The sequence below is a fragment of the Pseudopodoces humilis genome, chromosome 3, assembly GCF_049639895.1.
Source record: "Pseudopodoces humilis isolate 2021_Gansu_Grassland_sample_001 chromosome 3, ASM4963989v1, whole genome shotgun sequence".
NCBI classification, from domain to species: Eukaryota; Metazoa; Chordata; class Aves; order Passeriformes; family Paridae; genus Pseudopodoces; species Pseudopodoces humilis.
The window spans coordinates 49,475,486-49,496,530 of record NC_142202.1 but is presented as its reverse complement, the minus strand read 5'-3'; the positions used below and the strand labels follow the sequence as shown (position 1 = coordinate 49,496,530).

Below are 21,045 nucleotides of genomic sequence, written 5' to 3'. Positions count from 1 at the left end.
CAGAAAATTCAAGCTGAGATTGCGGCTCATGAATCCACCTTAGAGGAGCTGAAGAAAAGTGCTCGTTCTTTCCCTCCTGCTTCTCCTGAATGCAGGTCTCCCCGTGGTGGAACTCAGCTGGATGCTTTGCAGGTAAAGACATGAGTCACCCTTACATACTGCTGTGTCAGCCTGTAAATTGTTTGGTGCAGTCAGCTAAACCTCAGAAGAAAATAGTATGTACTTTCCTAAGGAAACAAACAGCTCTAGATTAATTGAACAAGGAAGCTTAAATTTCACAAGTGTCATGGAATAAGTGCTGAGAGTTAGCAAGTCTTTGTATATGAGTAGAATGAGAATTTTCAAAGCATATGATACAGAATTACATCTCTTTCACCTCAGGTAGAGGTTAGGAATAGGTGATGGCAACATTATTTGCCCAGCCAAAATTCCATATATATTGATTTGTGGTGGCATGATGGGTTATAATCTGTGATGTGGGTTGCTTTAAAGGTTATTTTTTGAAGTGCAGGTGCTACTTTAAAACAATCTTTCAATGTAATATTCATTAAAACAGAGAAAGCTCCGTGAGGTATGTACAAAGTACCAGCTTTTCCAGAAACCAGCCAATTTTGAACAGCGCATGTTAGATTGCAAGCGGGTGTTGGATGGTGTAAAAGCAGAACTTCATGTCTTGGATGTGAAGGATACTGACCCAGATGTAATCCAAGCTCACTTGGAGAAGTGCATGGTATGTATGTGATGTTCATGACTTGTGCTTGGGAATGCTTCTTTTTCCTGTTGTTCTTGTTGCTTAAACTCTCTCCTGGGGAATTTTTGCTTGAAGTCATCATGGAACTATTGCAGCTCATTGTGAAGTGCTAACAGAGGACTTGATAACTAAAAACCTCATCTAAAAGTAGTGGACTGTTGATCATAGATGTGGTGGAACCAGCTGAGTTTTTATAAACTCCCTTCTCTGGCTCATCCTTATGTTCTGGAGAAGCATCACAATCATCAGTATTTGAACAAAACAAATACTGTGCATAAGATCAGTGTTAGCCTTGGAGTAAATAATGTTAAATTATTGATCTTATTAATTTTTGAAAAGAAAATCTGGAATAAAATTAGAATAAAATATAGAACATCAGGAGTTTCGAATATCCTTGTCAGATATCGCTATTGATTCATAAATCAGAGTTTAAGTGCAATTTGAAGTTAAGGTCCTCAAAGGAAGCAGAGTCAGAAATCTGCACTGCAGATTGATCACCATTATACATATTTGTGCTTTTAGAAACTCTATAAGACCCTCAGTGAGGTGAAATTGGAAGTTGAAACTGTCATTAAGACAGGAAGGCAGATTGTACAGAAACAACAGACGGATAATCCAAAAGGGATGGATGAACAACTGACAGCACTGAAATTTCTTTACAATGACTTGGGGGCACAGGTAAGAAAAATAAATGTATGAATATTTGTCTGCATGTCATTTCTCTTCTTTGTTGTTAGATGGTGTTTTAAGCTTGATTCTAAAGCTGGTAGTATGTAGGCTAGTTGGTGCAGCCAGGAGCAATCACTTGAGAGATTAAAGATTACACATACCTCCCTGGAGGAGAAGTAGCCTTGAAGAAAGGTAAGTTCACAGAGTTTTGATTGCCCTGTCAAAGCTGACCTACCAGTCTTTAAAGTCCTTTGGGATAATTAATGGTCAGATTGTCATGTGAGACGTGTGAGTCAATCTGAGTATTTTTGGGTGTCATGATGGTTTTGAATTGTAGTCTATCTAAATGGCTGCTCTCTGTGTGCAATAGAAAATGCAGGCAAACGTATTTCCCATGAGCTGTATTAAATATTGCATAATTTTCTTACTAGTTGAATATTTACTTATCCAAGAGAAGTGTTTAAAAATGGTTAAACCCTTACAGGGCAGGTTGGACTCGCTGCCTAAATTAAGATAGAATCCCAAGTGGATTTTTGTCTGTTCAGTGCTCCATGAATTAAGCTGGGGGTAAAGGGTCAGTTTACAGTGTTGGAATATCTTAGAATAGGTCCTAGGAAATACTTTGCAGTTGTAAAGTTGAGAACATCCAGGAAGCTGTGGATTCTAGAAGGCACATAGACAATAGATTAGGAAATGATAGAAAGGCAGAGTTACTTGCAGTATAATGTTACGATTTTTCTTTCTGAGCAGAGAATAGAACACAATTTTTTTAAATGTCAATTGATTGTGACTGTGGTGCTTGGAGTTCTTCTCAAGTCTGTGTTAAAATTTGACCAGTCTAATTCTGTGACTGGTGAGAAATACAAATTATTTTACTGTGGCAAACATCAAATTCCATATGAATTTCACTGATATGTTTTTAAGGGCAGACTAGATTTTCAGTGAAATTTTTCTTCACAACTTTCTGCTATCAGGCCTTACAAATTACAAGGAGGAATTGAATTTTACTTGTTTGAGTGACTAACTGGATTCTATGGTCCTTTGAGTTTCAGCTGAAGGATCAAAATGAAGTGTTTATAACTTCATGAGTTTGGTGATTGCTAGCTATAAGTAAATTGGTATGCAGCTTTCTTTATCTCCTTTAAAAGAAAAGTTTTTTAAAAGTTTCTTTATTTCCTTTATCTCAATTTAAAATTATTTGTATATATTCTGTGTTTTATAGTAAGATAGAGATGCCTATAAAGTTTACTTTTAGAGTCCTTCCTTAAAACAAGTTTTAAGATGCAAGGATTTTATATATTTAAGTGGGCATTTTAGCTGGCTAGCACTTTTCTGTTTGCTGTCTTTTCAAATCTAATTTTGCTTTCTTTCTTTCCTGTTAATTTTTTTTGATAGGTGACAGAAGGTAAACAAGACCTGGAAAGAGCAACCCAGCTGGCACGCAGAATGAAGAAGGAGTCTGCCTCTCTGTCAGAGTGGCTGGCTACCACAGAAGCTGACCTCGTGCAGAAGTCCACTTCAGAGAGCTTGCTTTCTGATCTGGATTCAGAAATTGCCTGGGCCAAAGTAAGCATGCTTACTAAATATTTGTAGAAAAGATTTCTGACATTATGGCAATACTGCATAGAAGTGGCTGTGAATTTATATCCCTGTAACTTGTTCCTTAATCTCTCACACCCTGAAATTCTAGTACTCAATCATGTTCAGTATCTTACCGAGTCTGATCTGTTTCATCTCGGGCATCTTGTGTCAACCTTAAATGGCCATTGAAATATTTAAGATATTACTACATATTTGTTACTAATGGGTATTTTAGACTTACTGATGTGTATCTCTTACACATTTCACAAGTATAATATTCTTAAAATTGTCAGCAAATACAGCTGTGGACTGGATCAAATGTTTTATTAGTAGAGCAAACTGAAAGTGTGTTGAATGAAAAACTGAGTTTGTAACTTTTCATTGAAAAAGCTTTGTCTTCAAAATTGTGACTTTGCAAAATAAGAGGCTACTGTAATTCCTCATTTTCTTTCACCTATGAGTTGAAGCTTTTAATTGAAGCAGGCAGATGTGTTATTTACTTTCTTCAGAGTAATTATGTTTTCTCACACTGTAGAAATTTCGATAGTACCAGGAATTAGCAACAAGTGTCAGTTAATACAGATGAGCAATACTGACCTTTTCAGTTTTTGTTTTCAGTCACCTTTTACTTCTGGAAGTAATCTAGAAAGTAATAACCTTTTACTTCTGTGTGTAATTTTAAAACTTGAAAGCTCACCAAATTGCAGACTCATCTAATATAACTTGTTCTCGTGCGTTTCAATCAGGATTAGCGATCATTAGCACAAGGGTTTTACTGTGGCAGCATCCCCAAGACTCCTCTCCAGGCAAACTTTTGAATCTGTATTGGAAGTATACTTACCATACATTTGTAAGCCAATGCAAATAATGACTCTTATGCTGCACCACTGGAAGGACAAGTCCTTTATGTTGCATACAAAGTTGTCCTTTCCATTTTAAAGTTTTCTAGAGGCAATTTCAAAATGCAGTAACTTGACTATTTGTTTCTGTTTCTAAGATAATTTATGGTGAAATAGTAAGTTACTTACTTCATAGGTAATATGTTCAAGGAGTTCTAGACACTGGCTGTGATTAAGTGCATTCTTCATCACTCTGTACACTGACATCAAAGAGCTTTCTAAGTAGGCAGGTATCATTAATAATTGGTGATCTTGTATGGCACGAGGTCTGTTTTCCACATGGAAACCGTGTGCTGATAGTCAAGAGATGGCACATTGCTTAGTTTGCATGTCAGTGTGCATACTTTCAAAAAACATGGGTTTTCTAAATTAAAAAAAACTATTTGAAAGCAGGGATGACTTGGAAAAAAGGGTAGAGCTGAAGACACATATTTACATACCTAAATATAGAAAATATTACAATAGGGATTCTGTAATATGTAGCCACTGAACTGAACATTTGTAGTAATGAGTGGTGATGGTTCTGGAAAAAATACTTAGCATTGGCATACCACGTTTCTCATTGTTGCCAACTGTAAAAGTACTTCAATAGGAAAAGATACAGAGGAATCCAGAGTGTCTCTTGAAATTTGTTTTGTGCTTTACAGTGCAGAAAAGAATCTTTTAAAAATGGACTTGCAATGTAGTGTGATGCATTTGCTTTACCTACATAATGCAAAGAAACGGTGAAGATGATCTAAGACAACATACCAAGGGTCCAGTTGTTCAGGACATTTATATTCACTGTGCTCTCTCTCTTAAAAAATGAGATCACTATCTACAGAGAGTGACTGTAAACAGAACTTGACAGAACGGAAAATTAAACTTGGTTTAATGCTTTGCACAAGTGAAGATAATCTACAATATATTTTTTTCCTGTGGAGGTAAAAATCTGCCTCCGTTGTGTTTGGGAGCAGTGCAGTGTTAATAGCTGAACTTATTTCAGAATGTGCTGAGAGAGTTAGAGAGGAGGAAAGCTGATCTCAAGAGCATCACGGAAAGTTGCACCGCACTCCAGTCTCTGGTGGAAGGGAGCGAGACTGTCCTGGAGGAGAAGCTGTGTGTCCTTAATGCTGGCTGGAGCAGAGTTCGAACCTGGACCGAGGACTGGTGTGACACCTTGTTGGTAAGCTGCTGTGAGAAATATTCAGGGTAGCTCTCCTTCCACCCGTTTGGAGCAGCTGGAGTTTTCACTTGTCTCACTTTACTGTAAAGTGAAGCTTCCATGATGCCTCACAAACTTAGAAGAATGTGGAATGTTTATGCTGTAGATGGGGAGGTAACTCATGAAGTGGTATACAGTGAGAAAGATAGAAAACTGGGCTGCTGCATGTGCTGCTCTTTACTCAGCCTGGGATTTAGCCTCTGTGCCAGCCCCAATATGAACAGAGTGGGTTTGTTGATAGATTTCCTTGAGGCCCAGATGATGGCTATTTAAGTGATAATGGATGACTTCGCAGTGGCCAGCAAAGCACTTGTGACTCTGACAGCTCTTTTGGACAGACTAGAACTGCAAGTGTTAGAGTATGGCAACAGTGTCTGTTTGGTTGATTAAATGAAAGTCCAAATATATTATACACCTAAAACTGCTAGTTAAGCTAAATGGACATGAAACAGTCTACAACTGATACTAGTTATCAGACTGATGGTTTGATATAAATAGGATATTTCGGTGTTGTTTAGGTGGTTATGAGAATCAACCCATATCAGGGACTTCTGAAGGTGGAAGTTGTGGAAACTTTAGCACATACATGGATGGTGAGCCCTGTGCCCCTGTCCAGTGCCTGTTGCAGGTGATAGTGTTTGTTTTTAATCCAATTCCATGTTAGGACTAGTCAGGTAGTTTACCTTTATATGTAAGTCCTGTAAAGATGATCTATAACTAAGTACTTCTAGACTATGTGGTGACAAGTATTGTCTATGCTGTCTGTATCACCATCAAGAAACTTACAGCTCCACATAACAAAAGAACAATTTAACCTTGCAAAGCACAATCACAGGCCTTCTCTCTTTTCTCTCCTGCCTTTGTTTTGTTATTCTAAAAAAGCAAATCTTGTCTATCTTTTTGTTTTGGTGAAAGGCTTAAACAGATTGTTACTTCTCGGAATCTGATACACAAAATAATGTTACATTTGTCTGGGGTATCTAATATTACAGTTTCTGACTGCATGTGAAAGTAGACCTAATTAACATGTCTACCATTTTGTAACTTTTCTTAAGAGGAAGAAATATTTTAAGTTAATTAGCAAAATATAAAAACTTGATTGCTGTAATATTTGACATAATTCCTTTCCAATTAAAAAAACCCCAACAACCACAGACAGTGCATACTATCGTACCTGCTAATACTGACAGAAAAAATTGTGGAGTTCTTGGTTGACTGAGACATTATGATCTGGCTGTAATGTTGTAATACATTGTCTATCTTTAGTTGCACAAACTACCTCAGCTACTTCTATTTCCCTTTCTTTGAATTAGAAATTATATTGTTAAAGAGTTTAGAATGAAAATTCAATTTGTGTAAATACTACTGAAGATGAAAGGTGTTATCTAATTTTCAGTGTTTCATTCCAAAGTGTGTCTGTAACACTATCTTATCCATCTCCTTTGTACTCGTAAGATTTTGGCAGGGTTGATTTGTTATTTGATGTGTTTTTTTGAGTTTGGGGGGAGGTTTGGGTATATGGTTGTTTGATGTTTTGTTGTTTTGGTTTGGTTTTTTTTGGGGGGGATTTTTTTGTTGGATTTTTAGAAGTTTCTTATATTAATACATTTTTTCATATTTTTCCAGAATCATCAGGGCCAGCTGGAAATTTTTGACGAAAATGTTGCCCACATAAGTACTTGGTTGTATCAGGCTGAAGCCTTACTGGATGAAATTGAGAAAAAGTCAGCTAGCCAAAAGGAGGAAACTGTGAAGGTAGGAATTGTTGTCATCTGGCAAAATACTGCCAGTCTACTCATGGATTCTGAATGATGTCAAATTTGCTTCCTGTTTATCTTTAGATGTGTCTCCTTGCCTAGGAAATAACCATTTTAATTTCCTTTCACTTCTTAGCGTTTAACATCTGAATTGGATGATGTCAGTCTCCGAGTGGATAATGTACGTGACCAGGCTGTCATCTTAATGAATGGTCGGGGCGTCTCATGCCGGGAACTTGTTGAACCCAAACTGGCAGAACTCAACCGCAATTTTGAGAAGGTCTCTCAGCACATCAAAAGTGCCAAGGTAAGGGTGAACCTTGGGAACTTGTTTGGGAGGTCTGTGCCAAGAATATGGCTGTAGTAGATAGATCATTGTTTATTAGAACAGCACTTCACTGCTTTTGAGCTCTCTTTTAAGTATAGGTATTTATATGTTAAAAGTAGACTGATTTTTAGACCAGCTGCTTTTTTTACCTGAGTAGCAGGTGATGACTTGTGTTTCATGGGAAAATTTACAAACAACTTCAGAAAATTGTATATATTGCAGTACATATTTGTGAGCTACAAAACAATACCATAAGCTAATGTGACTGGAGATTTTTCATTTACTTTGAGAACAAAATGCTCAGATTGAAGTTTGAAGGTAGAATCTTGGTAATAACTACCAAGTGTGTTCAAGCTATCTCTCAGATCAAACAACTCTTACAATTTTGATTTATACTGATATATCTAAAGGTCCTGCAAACTGATAAACCTTTTCATGGGGGATTGCATGGAACAGCTGACACTAAATTTTCAGCTTGACCAAGGTTTCATTTTGCTTTGCAGATGCTTGTTGGACAAGAACGGCTTCCTGTCATGTCGGAGCCCCATGAAGCTAGAGTGGCTTTTCTAGACCTGGACAAATTTGAGAGTGAAATACAGAGTATGTTAAAAGTTGTGGAAAAGCATCTGGAGTTGAGTGGGGAAGATGAAAAGGTTTGTGAGCAATGGAACAAATAAATAACATTCTATTTTGTCTCCATATTGCATTGCTTCAGACTTTGAGGGGGAATTCTGAGAAAATGTCTTGAGGGTAGAAAAGGAACTATTGGGCTGTTGGATACCCTGCACAATTTTCCAGTACTTTTCCCATAGCTGTTGCCCCCTTGGCTGCTGTGCTGAGAGTAACCAATCATACTTTGGTTGGTATTTTCATCACAGTTTTATAGAATACAGGTAGTGAACTCTGACTTTTGTTTATCTATCTTCTGAATCTTTCCTGTATTTGAATGATGTTTGAATGAGGTTCAAATTTAAACTGATGTGATAAAATGAATCTCAGTGCATAGGCCAGGTCAGAGGATGCTTATGAGGTAAGGTGCCAGTAAGAGTTTCGTAATGTGGCTCTATGTTGGAAGTCCAAATAAAAGCTTTGAACTAAATGCATCTTCTAGATTATTATCTAGACTCTGCTATTCAGCCATATGAAACTGCCATAGTTTTGTTAGCATCTTGTCCACTATAGCCTTGTTGCCTACAAAACTGGGTAAATTCCTGTCAGGCCACTCTATCTGCCTTCCTTTTAAGCAGGTCAAATACTATAAACTGAGCTGGAAAGCTGGGCATAAGTCTATGGAAAATGCCATGTATATTACAGAACACAAATTTTAAACGATTTCTATAGAAGGGCCTATTTTCATAGAACATAGACTTCCTTTTATATTGTTCTTATATTTATTGAATTTTTGTTTTTGTGCTGTTCTGCTCTGAGCTTGCTTATTATAGTCGAAGAATCTTTAGAATAGAAATGGATCTAAAGTCATAATACCTTATTGATGTGACTGCATACTGCTGGCTCATTAAATTTCCTTCAGTACATCTCTTTGTAAAGTTTATGGAATGAGCAAGCTGGATTTTATGAATTGGTAGCTTGAATTTATTTGGCTCCCACTTGGATAATAAAACAAAAGTTTGGTACAATTGCTATTAATGTCTCAGCAGCTAATGTTTCTAAAATTAATTTCTGTAGATAATAGAGGTTTGTGTAATTTTAGCTGGATCAAGAAAGAGCTCAGATTGAAGAAGTTTTACAGAGAGGAGGGCAGTTGCTCCAGCAGCCTATGGAGGACCATAGGCGAGAGAAGATCCGCCTACAGTTGTTGCTTCTGCAGAATAAGTACAGCAGTGTGCAGGTACAGTTATGATTGTTACTACAACTCATTTATCAATCTTCCCTTTGGTATCCCACTTACGATCTGTAATCCATATTTTATAACTTATGACTCTCGGTGTACGTGATTCTCTGGAGGGGGAGTAAAATATATGTGCACACAGTCGGAGTTTCTGAATCTTTGCAATTCCAAAATACGAGTTTTCCCATTTCTAAGTTTTGAGGGAATGGTTTTGATTTTTAAAGTCCTTTTCACAGCTTCACAGAGGGCCATCCTGTATATTTACCCAGATAGGTGCATCGAGTTGGGCTTTCACCTTTCTTTGCTGGCCCTTGAACAGAGGTTTATCTCCACCACCAGGCTGTGTGAAGAGTGACTGCATATACAAATATACCAACATCTCAGCATCAGCCTTTTCTGTGATCAAGCCTGCTCCCAAATTCCTCTTCCTTCCTATAGAGGGTATTAGCAGTAGCTGCAGACTGCAGCATGTTGTGGTGCTTGCATGCACATGATGTGTTAAAAATGGTTTTGTCTAGAACAGAGGTACTCCTTTTAGCTCACCTGTTTGAATCATGCTAGAGGTGGCAAGCTGAGGTGTAGTTCAAAGGTGCAGAGCAAGACCCTCAGGCTGGCTTTGATTACATGTCTATGTAGATATTACAAAAATAAATTAGTACTATTGCATATTTTGGAATTTGCTCCTTCAAATGAAACCCCTCAAGTATTCTTGTTTTTCAACTAAATAAGACCTATTCTGTTCACTACTTCCCTCTTTTTACACCATATTTTCCTAATACACTGGATTATAGGAGTGCAGGTCATTTCAAAGGAGGCAGGCAGCGGAACTCTCTCCAGTGTTTTCCCAGTATAAGAAGGAACATGATAATCTAATGAAGTGGCTGAATGAGGCTGAGGACCGTCTGTCAGGGCTGCAAGGTGTGGAGGATGAACAAAAACCACAGGTAAAGGAGGCTTCTGTTTCTTAGAGCAAACAGTTAATGGTGTGTTATGGACTTTGGAGATGCATACACTAGTGTTTAATCTAGTCTAGTAATCTTCTTTGGACACCTCTGTGGAAAGAACTGTTTCAAAATTACAACATTCATTTTTTTATTAGGAAATTATCAGCATAGGCTAGTTTGGGATTTCTACATAGTCATCATAGGTTCAGAAGATATCATCCTTTAGGCCCAAATCTTAGACTGTGACCTGGGGAGTGAGCCTGATTCAGGACAGTTTGTCTTGCCAGTCTTGATCCATGAGGATTGCACTTAACCCTTTTTAAAAACTCTTAACTCAGCCTGATTTAATATCAGTTTGCTACAGGATAAAATCCTTGTTTTGAGGCTTAAATTCAGTGCCCTCTGCATCCTGTGGTCAGGGTATTGTAACTGCTCTGCTGTCTTTTCCTGCCTCAAGTGCTCAGAGAGGGATAACTGCCCTCATGTAATGGATATTAATGTACACGGTGAATCTTAATAAAACAAACAAAGGTTGAAGTATTTCTGATAATTTGTGTGGGGGTCTTGACAATTTTGCAACTGATATGATGTCAGGGTCTGATAAAACTTACTGCCCAGAAAGTTCTATGTCTTAATGGTTGAGGATACAGACTTTTTTTTGATTGCTTTGGTTGTGGCTCAGTGGATATTTTTTGTTGGTGTTTTTAAAATCTCTTATTTATCCTCTCCATCCTTAAAACCACTCTGTATTTTTGTGGTAATTACATTAATATTTTAGGTAATAACAGTGAAAAACCTTGTGAAGCAGTAACTAATTTCTTGAACAAGGTTGACGGCTTTCTCAACCTTTCTTTCTTTCTTTCCTTGAGTCTGTCAAGGACTTTTCAATTTCTGCATATAAAGACTCATAATTAACATCTATCAATCTTTTTGACTGCTCTGTAACTTTTTAACCAGTAATAAGAACAAAGAAACTCGGAGGCAAGGGTAATAAGCTCTGGCTCCACAAAATCATGATGTGCTCTTTGTTCACAGCTTCAGCTGTGTGGCTTCAGCTTCTGGTGATAGATGGTCTGCTGTCCCTTGTCACACAGGCCATTCACACAACTTTTGGATCTGCTGCTCTTTAGAAAGACTGTTTCACATTATCAGGCTCCCATGCAGAGCTGGGTAGCAGAGAGGGCCCAGGGTCTGTAGAACAGTCTGACATCTCACTGCTCTCTTGGGTCTCCAGCAGTCTCTTCTGGTGACATAAGCTCCTTGGGACCTGACTGATGCCATGGAATTTTTTTGAAGGGAATGGGGATCCATGTGTATTTAAAGTAAAACAACATTATTCAGATTTTCTGTTTGCCCATCAGATGCTTTGAATGAAACAATTACTGGACAAAAATGGAAGAATGGTGCACTTGTATGGCTCCTTGCTAGTGGGGGCAGTCCAGTCATGCCTCAGAGGAATCTTGTTACTTTTGGCCTCACTGCAGCTTGACTGATCTTCTCTAAGGAAGATACTTTATTTCCTGTAAAGTCCTTTTCTTATAGGGATACACTGCAGTTAATCCTTGCTACTGCTAGATCCGTTCCTGGATAAGTGAATGTGGTTGCTGAATGCAGAATGTCATATCAATGTGGATTACCACAGCAATTACAATAGACTGTTGATGGAGAAACATTATCCTTGCTCAGGTCATCTAGACAGTCAGAAAGAGACCAAAGCGGTTTTCTTTACTGGTGTGAAACTCAGAAATTCACATTGCTGCTTTTGCTTCATGTGCCCTTGCTTCTGGATTTCTGATATTTGAGTGCTAAGGCAGATTGTCTCAAGTGCCCTTATTTTGCTTCTATGGCTTGTTCTTTCACTGGCTCTACTATTCAATCTTGAACACTGAAAATGTTGTGAGACCATAATATTGCTAAGGGGAGAAATAGTCTTCCCAAATATTATCATCACTTTAGATAAACCCTCTTGTTCCAGAATTTTCTTGGAGCCACCAGACTTGAAAATGGCAGTGCTTGCTGCTCATTGCAGCTTAGGACTGAGGAGCACTACATGAATTCTTGACCAACTGGTGTGCAGGTGACTTAAGCCCTCACCTTGATGTAAGGAAGCTGTGGTGACCAGAGAAACTACTGTTTGATGTGAACAAAACTGGGAGGGAAAGGAAGATTTCAGCTGCTGAGCTGGGGAGTAGACTTCAATTGAGTTTTTATGTAATACATTATTTATGCTTTTATAAGCAAGTGTGGAGGAGAGGACTTATTTATGGTGCTTGAAGGTCATATCTATATATTGATTTGCTGGAAGTAGCTGGATCATAAATATTCCTCATCATTTATGCTTCTAGGGATTATGGAGTTAAAATATCTCTGAAATATTGGTGACCCTTCTGCAAAGTAGGTACTTTCGAGTAAGCCTTGTTTTGCCACAGATCCATTAGCAAGAAAAGCCTGCACTGGAAGTTTGCATCTTCTGGAGGTCCTTCTTTTCTAACAGTGCTTTAGTATTTATTTCAATTGGACTATTCTGGTCCAAATGAGGGAAAGGAAAAAAATTAAACCTTAAATTGCAGAGGTAATTAGCTGCCTAAATTCTTGAGAGATTTTTCCAGGTTTTAGGAAGTTGTTTTGAAGTGAAAATGATAATTTCACAGGTGGTAAGTGAATATGCAGTTGCAGGCACAGTGCGTTTTTTCCAATAAACTGAAGCAGACATCATCTTGAAAGCTCTTGAAGTATTATTTCTGTAAGAAAGAAGACATACTTGTTTTTCTAGTATGCTTTTTATAAGAAAGGTTCTGGATTACTTAAACATGAACAATTGTTTGCTAATTGCATCAATTAAATGGACATGAGCTTTGGGAAACCTTTTTTTAGAAAAACTGGCTCTGAAATATCTTGATAGTTTAAAACTGACTTATATAGTTAAACATCCAAGGAGGAAAATGATTTAATTTTAATTAAATAATTAAGTAATTGTTAATGACTAGGGCAGTATTTTCTAAAATCTACTTGGAAACAAGTCAGAAAATCTTCTTGAGTTGAATCATTGGTAGATTTTATTTCAAAATATATTTAAGTGTAATAGGGGAGAGAGGAAAAAAATCTGAAACCAAATTCTGAATTGCAGGTTAAACTGTATGATGAGTACAGGAAGAAATAAATTTTTATTTGACCCCCAAATTAAGAGCATTTTTAGCAGTTCTTATTGAGTGGCCTTATTCATAGAATGTTCACTAATAAATAACAGAGTATTCTCTTTATTCCCCCAATCCTCTTTTTTTTTGATAGTATTTAAAGAGAGAGCAGATTTATTAAGTATGCTCTATCAACACTGAAATTGAAGTAGAAAAGGACTGTTAAGTCATCCAGTCAGATTTCCTCTTAAATAACCTTAGACTGACTTTCTATTTGTGTATGCTTAAGAAAAATTGTGGAAGGACTGAAGTACTGCTCCTACTTTTAACCTGGAGAAGAGAAGGCCCTGGGGAGATTCTTAGAGCAGTCTCCCAGTACCTACAGGAAAGCTGGAGGTGACTTTTTACAAAGCATGGAGGAATAAAACAAGGGGCAACGGCTTTAGTCTGTAAGAGGGTAGGTTTAGATTAGACTTCAGGATGGCATTCTTCACTGTGAGGGTGGTGAGGCACTGGAACAGAGCCTTTTGCCCAGAGAAGCTGTGGATTCCATATCCCTAGTCCAGGTTTGATGAGGCTTTGTGCAAGCTGATATAGTGGAAGTTGTCCCTGCCCACGGCAGGGGTGTTGCAATGAGACGATCTTTAAGGTCACTTTCCAACCTAAACCATTCTGATTATGTGAAAAGTGCTTGCTTGCCTGAGGTTTTTTTTTTCCCCCGTAATAAAAAACAAAGAGCCAACCAACAAAAGACAACTTCTGTGAAATTTAGGTATTTGTCAGGTAATTGTGAGAGAGCCACATAAACCTCCTATTTTTTAGCATATTATGCTGCATTTTAGAAGCTTCCAGTCTGCCATGCAAGGTAGAGAACAGCTGAACAATTAAAACTCTGCTGTACTAAAGCATTAAGGTGTTTATAGCACTTACATATGTTCACCTTTAAGAATGAGGGTTGTGGGAGGAAGAAGCATCATCTCAGCGATGGGAGGCAGCTGGAGGAGTTTAGCAAGGAGGTGTACTCTGGAGGAGCAGCATCAGGAGGAATTCTCTGCTTAGCATAAGAGAGTAATCTGGCCCAGGATGGTGTTACTGGGAAAGCAGAAAGTTTCAGAACATGTCAGTGCACAAGTACAGAACATGTTTCTGGTATGCCAACACGGGCCGTTTTCAATCTTGTGGTAATTTTTTTCTGATGAGAGACAAAGCAGTGTGTGGGAAATAGAAAGAGAGTAAAGCCGAGTGATCTACTCATGTGGGTGAAGTCTTGATTCTGAAGTCTTCCTGCCTATGTGAGAATGGGACTTTTGGAATGATTAGGAGTTAGAGAAAACACCTTGTTGTGAGGAAAGAGACACAACTTCGGGGGTCAAATAAAATGAGGGTCCTTATTAAGGAAAAAAAAATAACCAAAGGGAAGTAAGGGATAATGGGAAGGGAAGAAAGGAAGGAAAAAAGAAACCCCGAGTGTGAGGATTAAGGAGTCCTCTGGCCGAAGCGGCGTTTGGCCCCAGTGCAGGAACTCTACAACACTGCAGCGAGTGCAGCTGATCTGCACTCGAATTTATATCAATGTGTCCAAAGGAGAGGTAGACGGAAGTCTGCAGTGTCGGGTCCCGGCTGCAGCCAGCTCAGAGTCTCAGGGGGCAGTTCTTTAGGACCTGCTGCCCCTTTAAAGCTGCCTCAGCCCGCTGCTGGCAGCTCCGCCCCCATGGCCTCTGTTGATTGGTGCTGGCAAACTATGAGGTAAGACTTTTCATCCAATAGGGGGCTGTCACTGGGCTTTTTGGCGGGAAAATCCCTTCCTGCTTTGCGCAGTTGATGTGGTGTGAAGGAATAGCTCCTTTGGAGCTGGTTAGAAATCCCTTGGAAAATTCCTCCCTGGTCAGGAAAATTAATCCACAAATACTAGAGGTTTATGTCCAAAAAGGAGACAGAGGAGTCCTTTTACTTTATTCAAATAAAGAGAGAAGGGCATTCCCCTGGGGTCTCTCAAATTTTTGGAGGGCTCAGCCTCCCTTTTATCCCAATTCCCGGCTGTATGTCCCTTTCTCTCTTTCCCCATAGGCTGAGGTACTTGAGAGGTACAGACTTCCCTGAATGCCTGATACCTGGGATACCCCCACCCCCCCTCCAGTGCATAGTCCCCTTCTTAGTTCTTAACCCTTGTGGAATTTTATGGTGTTTCCCCAGTGTCCCTTTCATCTTTCAGTGGAATCCATCCCATTGTTTCTGTTATCTCTCAGTGATAGTTTCATCTTATCAGCAGACACACAGCTTGTTTGTAAAGACAAACCTGTCATTCCTCTCACTGGTTTGAACAGTTGTGGTGGTGTGAAGGAATAGGTCCTTTGGAGCAGGTTAGAAATCCTTTGCAAAGTGCTGCATGCTGTTGGTGAGGGGATTTGCCCTGGGGCTTTTGAAACTGAGACACTTAAAAAAGAATCATTAAACTTACTAATAATGTATTAATAACAATACATGAGCAAGGGATTACAAAATATGTTTATAATATATATATATATTATATAATATATATAAGCTTTTAATGCTTATTAAAATCGTTAACTTTAACAGAACAATTAACATTCAATTAAAACATAAAAAACAGCCAGTACAACCCTAAAGTGATTTCATGTAACTCGTGAAAACTCTTTGTATGAAACTTGTACAATAATATTACTCTGCAACATTCTAATTGTTTTAAACAGTAATTTCAAATAATCACACATTAAAAGCCAATTAAGGGGCTTTATAAATGACATTGTGAAGATGCTGCAGATGGCTGTGCTGTAGAAGGCATCCTGGTGTTTTTCACTTACCTTGACTTGTTTCATATTGTTAGGGAAAATGTACTTTGAGTTGCACAGACTGTCTGATTTCTTAGGAACTGGGGCCCTCTCCTTCCACAGGAAATCATGCCACTGTCTAATCCTTGGGTTTTTGCTCCAAGTTTCATTGATGGAAGCTGATAAAATATATGCAGAGCCTCAAGAAAATACATTTGGGGAGCATCAGGGACCAAGATGCTGGGTTTGTAGCTAAAGCATATGGAGTAAGCCTTGTTTTTAACTGTGGTGCTTGCTGTACTGAATCAAAAGCAGTACTGAGTAGTTTGTGATGCTTTTCTGTAACTCTTGTTTTCAGTAGACTTATGCTGCTATGCTCTTACATCGTATTTCTTTGGTGTGCAATGGATGACTGAGAGCCATCATATTTAGTGGTAAAGGTCTTGTGGAAGCAAAGCTGTGTTCCCAGTTTCAGAACAGCATAGCTGTCTACAAAACAAAACAAGGAAAATCTTTAGGAACATTTTTGAATGGTGAATATATGAACATATCCTTTCTGCTGCAGTCCTTGCTTCATTTGCACTACATGTGCTGGTTGTTATGTCATTCAAATTATCTGGAACCTATTTGAAATTCTCAGAAACATGTGAAGGAGGAAGATTACAGACAGGTGTTTGCTTAGTGGGACTTAAATATCTTATTGGTTGTTGGCTGTGCTAGAGATTTTCATGTGTGCACCCAGCCCAGACAAATTGCAAAATTAAATGCACTGGCTGAAATTGCTATGAACATACATTTATTCTTCACTCTTAAGGGTGTTCTTAGCTGTTAGTAAATCCCACAGTCCTGTACCTCTGTCTTGCTTGACTCATTCACCAAGTACAACATGGTGATTTAAAGTTGCTTGAGTTCTTCAATATTTGAAAGTGGGCTTTCTTTTTATTGGATGATTTTAAAGAACTTGTTTTTTTTCAGAAATGGTAACACAATCCTGTTTGACAAGAAATGCTTTCTGCTAAAAACTGCTGTCAGTCTGCTTCACCTCTGCTAATGTTTTGCCAGGCATGGTAGAGGGATAGCTTCCTGTAGCAGTCTTCCCAATGTTTCAGATACAGCCCCCACCATTTTTGAGCCAAGAAAAAGCTGCATTAAATTACTGTTCTTACTTCCTTATCTGCTAACATGGTATTTGGCTAGATAGCCTAGTCTTGCAGCCAGAGCAGAAAAGAATTGCCAAGCTCTGGAGGAGTTAATTGTCTTTTATTGCTGCAAAATATTGGAGTACTGCTGGAGCACCAATTTATTTTTAAAAAGTGGTTAGAAAATGTGGGTGGGGATGCTTATTGAAACGAATATGGATGGGAAATAAGTGTAAATCAGTATCTTGGTGATGAAGGAAGCAGAATGGGTTGTAACACTAGATACAGGCTTAATCAAGAAGTGTTGTTTCTGGAAATGGTAAGGATCAAGTTAAGAGAAGCAGTGGTACCCTTCTCATTGCTTGGAGTTTTAATCAAGAATAATACAGAGTCATTTTGAGGCATGGTATCTACTGTTCTCTAACTTGTAAAATAAACTGTCCTGGGCAGGACTTGCAGCTTTCTGAATTTATGTAAACTTGTGAGAAAGGCCTTTGTTTTCCCTTCTAATGTAGAAAAGTAATTATGCTGAATATAGTTTATCAATTTAGGATTTGTTTTCATAAAATTGATGGTTGTTTGAAATATCAAATGAATTTTCATGTTTTTAGGCAATCCCTGTCCAGCAGAGGTTAAAAGGCCAATTTACTACAGGAGTTAGGACCTTGCCTTTCTCAGCTGAATACCTGGTTGAAATCAACAAAGTTTTGCTGGCCATGGCTGATGTTGAACTGCTGCTGAATGCACCAGAGCTGAATACTGGCATCTATGAGGATTTTTCAGCTCAGGAGGATGCACTGAAGGTACTGCATGCCTAAGCATTATACTCGAAGTGGAGAAGGAAAACAGCAGAAAGGCCACCGCCTTTGAAACTGTATTGCTGTTATTTATGGTTTTGCTTGGTATCTACAGGATCAATATGCACTGAAAACTAAAAAAATGACAGTTCTGTTTGCTAATTTTTTTTTCCGTGCATAATCTGGATACAAAATGTAGCAGCAGCATGAAAACTGGGTGGGAGGTTGAGGGAGCAAGGTTTAATTTGTTGTAGACACTTGTATTTTTCATCATAGGCTACGTAACACTTGGAGAAATGCTAAAGCAAATCTCCCTACATTCCTGCTTGATTGCCTTTTAATGCAGCTGCATTTTCAGGTGATTCTTAGATCACCTGAAAACAATTGCTCAAATAGGAACAGGAGAAAGGGTGATTCATGACTTTTTATGAAGCTCTGCATAAGGCCACAAGATGATGGTACCTGCTCTGATGAGCAAAACAGCAATATTCTTTCTGTTTTAAGCTCCCCCTTTGTATTGTCAGCCAGTGGATTTACCTGTGTGATTAACAGTGAGGAAATAGTAAAGGGCCTGCCTGGCCTTTTTCAAAAGGAGATGAAGAAATTATGTTTGAAAATACTGAACCCTGCTGTCACATATGAGCTGAATAAGGAGAAATCTGGGTCCTGGTTAATTGTTAGCATACAAAAAAGTGTGAGACAGTTTCCCTCATAAAACATCCATTGGAGTTGGGAATTACACATGGCATGGTGCAGTGTAGGTGTACCTCTCTGGACTGGGAATCATTGCAGGGTCCATGTGTCATATCTGAGGTGTAGCTGGCCTTTGCCTCTCACCAAGAGCTAGATTAGCTGTTTCTGCGGCTGCTATCTAAGTCCTATAAAATATTTTTAGAATTCCAGTCTACTTTTCTGACATGCTTTTCTTTCTGCTGTGTACATGCTTCCATTTCTCATGTTTTGGTTTGGTTTTTACATATTTTATAATACCAAATATGGGAATGGTACCAGCTTTTGACAGAAGGGGTAGCCTTTGTTATGTTGATGAAATTACCTTATTCCTGCTTACTCTGCTTCTGTGCTGCCTGGAGTGCAGTTAGGAGTGTTTATGTTAAGATGGGTTTAAAATACTTCATTTTGGTGCAGGTGCCTCATCTGATTTTGAAGTTTTGGTATATTCTAAGGATGTTTTCAGAAAAAGCAAATAGCAGAGCATAGAATTTTTAGAAGCATTACTGTTTTAAATTCAGAAAGATAAGTAAATTCCACTGTCTGCATGGACTGTTTGTCTTCTGAATACCGAGGCAGTCTTACAACAGTATCTGGTTTAAAGGAATTTTCACAACATAGTTCAATGGTATTTAAAATTACCTCACTCTACTTAGGTAACTTTCATTTAAATATAAAACCTTTATGCAGCCTTATACTTTTGCAGTTCTGTGCATATGGGAGGATACATGAAACATGATGAAATTGCATTTTGTCGTTCATTTTTTTACACAGGGAAAGAGTATGTACAGTGTCTTTACCTTTACCTTAGCAACGAATTGGATGTATATGAAATATTTCATCCTTTTAATAAAAACCTGAAAAGGCTGCATGCTTAAAGGGGGTGATTTAGTTCAGTTGCTAAAACTGATTTAAACTGTAAACTGCTGGTGGTCATGGTCTTATTGTAGATGCTGATTTTTGGAAAAGAATTTTGAAAATATTATTATTTTTTTATATTTTTCTTTTATTTCCTGCTGGTGTTGACTTTACTCATGGCTTGTGCCATTACTGTGCTTGCAGAACATAAAAGATATTTTGGATAAACTTGGGGATCAAATTGCAGTAATACATGAAAAGCAACCTGATATTATATTGGAAGCATCTGGACCTGAAGCAATACAAATAGGAGATGCACTAACACAGCTGAATGCAGAATGGGACAGAATTAATAGAATGTACAATGATCGTAAGTGGTAAGTCAATCATGATTGGTCTCCGTGGCCATGTGGTAAATACTTTATGTACATGTTTATATAAAGTGTTTTTCAAATGTACCTTAATGATGAAGATAAGCTTGGGAGTTATCAGCTTTAATATGTTGGTATTACAAAATAATTTCCAGAATTACTGAACGTTGAAACTGTTAACATGGAAATTGAAGTTTGGCTGCTTTTATGAAGCTCATTGTTTCTACTTTATGAAATAGAAGGTTTTGTTTACTGAACATAAAATTTTGGTTTTTTAAAAGTATCCCAAAGTAAAGTTCTAGAATAATAATATTGAGTAGGACATCTTTTAATGAAGAAGTCGAGGCTGATTTTTTTGATTTTTGAAGGAAGGATGCAGTTTGAAATAATGGGATCTTTAAATACAACACTATGACAGTTGTCAATAATATTTGTTGTAAGTACTTGAAGATGAGAAATGACCCAATTAGAAAATTCTGTTCTTAGGAAAACAAGAGAATACTAAAATTAAGTGCTTAAGAAATGCCGATTTCGAATTTCCGTGCCACAAATAGGTGTAGTTTCACTTGGGCAAAAAGTTTGATTTCTCCTCACCCCTTACAGAAGAGACATTGACCTTTTTACCTTAACTGAATCAGTTTTAAATCTTGAAAAACAAACTCAGTACCACTTAGTCAGTCTTGGAAAAGAGTATTAGGTAAGTATTTTAAGTTGGGATTTGTAAAAGTGTCAAAGTATGTGTACAGAAAGTTACCACTAAGCTGAAGATGCTTACACTGCAAGCAGCAGTGGACACTGAGATTGCTGCTACACAAAGAAAAAACCCTAAATGACTGAAAATTATTCTATGCAATTTAAATGCAAAGGCTTATACTGTAGTTAATTTGTTTTTATGGTATTTCCTTTTTAATGATGATGTGAGGTAATGGATGATGCAGAAGTTTTGTAGAACATAAAGTATATGCCTAAGCCTTACTTGCTTTGTAGCATAAGAAATCTGATATCAAACACATGTGGTAGTGTATTTTGAAGAGCTATTTTTAGGAAGGGTGTGTATTACATAAGCAGATGTTTCCCACTCTTTCTCAGGAGCACTGTGTATGGATGTAATGTGTAGGGATATAAAAATCAGTTGGTGGTATCATCTAAATAAAGACTTCCAGAAATTCTGGGCCCCTGGATCAGCGAAGAATCAAGATTTCTAATAACTCAGCAGACAATATTGTTTCACTGGGGGTTCTTGAAT

At 37.9% G+C, this 21,045-nt stretch overlaps 1 protein-coding gene across 6 annotated transcripts in view; it reads left to right on the top strand.

Annotated features, from left to right (window-relative positions):
• Positions 1 to 21,045, top strand: part of UTRN (utrophin) — a 348,412-nt gene that overhangs the window by 118,670 nt on the left and 208,697 nt on the right. For 5 of the 6 annotated variants that reach the window (XM_014263434.2, XM_014263435.2, XM_014263433.2 and 2 more), the window contains 12 exons: positions 4 to 132; positions 557 to 730; positions 1,274 to 1,429; positions 2,816 to 2,986; positions 4,886 to 5,065; positions 6,731 to 6,859; positions 6,998 to 7,168; positions 7,693 to 7,842; positions 8,901 to 9,038; positions 9,830 to 9,982; positions 17,656 to 17,847; positions 19,633 to 19,805. In XM_014263434.2, coding sequence (XP_014118909.2) covers positions 4 to 132; positions 557 to 730; positions 1,274 to 1,429; positions 2,816 to 2,986; positions 4,886 to 5,065; positions 6,731 to 6,859; positions 6,998 to 7,168; positions 7,693 to 7,842; positions 8,901 to 9,038; positions 9,830 to 9,982; positions 17,656 to 17,847; positions 19,633 to 19,805 — 1,916 coding nt within the window. The remainder of the gene's footprint in view (positions 1 to 3; positions 133 to 556; positions 731 to 1,273; positions 1,430 to 2,815; positions 2,987 to 4,885; positions 5,066 to 6,730; positions 6,860 to 6,997; positions 7,169 to 7,692; positions 7,843 to 8,900; positions 9,039 to 9,829; positions 9,983 to 17,655; positions 17,848 to 19,632; positions 19,806 to 21,045) is intronic. The other variant, XM_014263436.2, reaches the window with a different exon arrangement.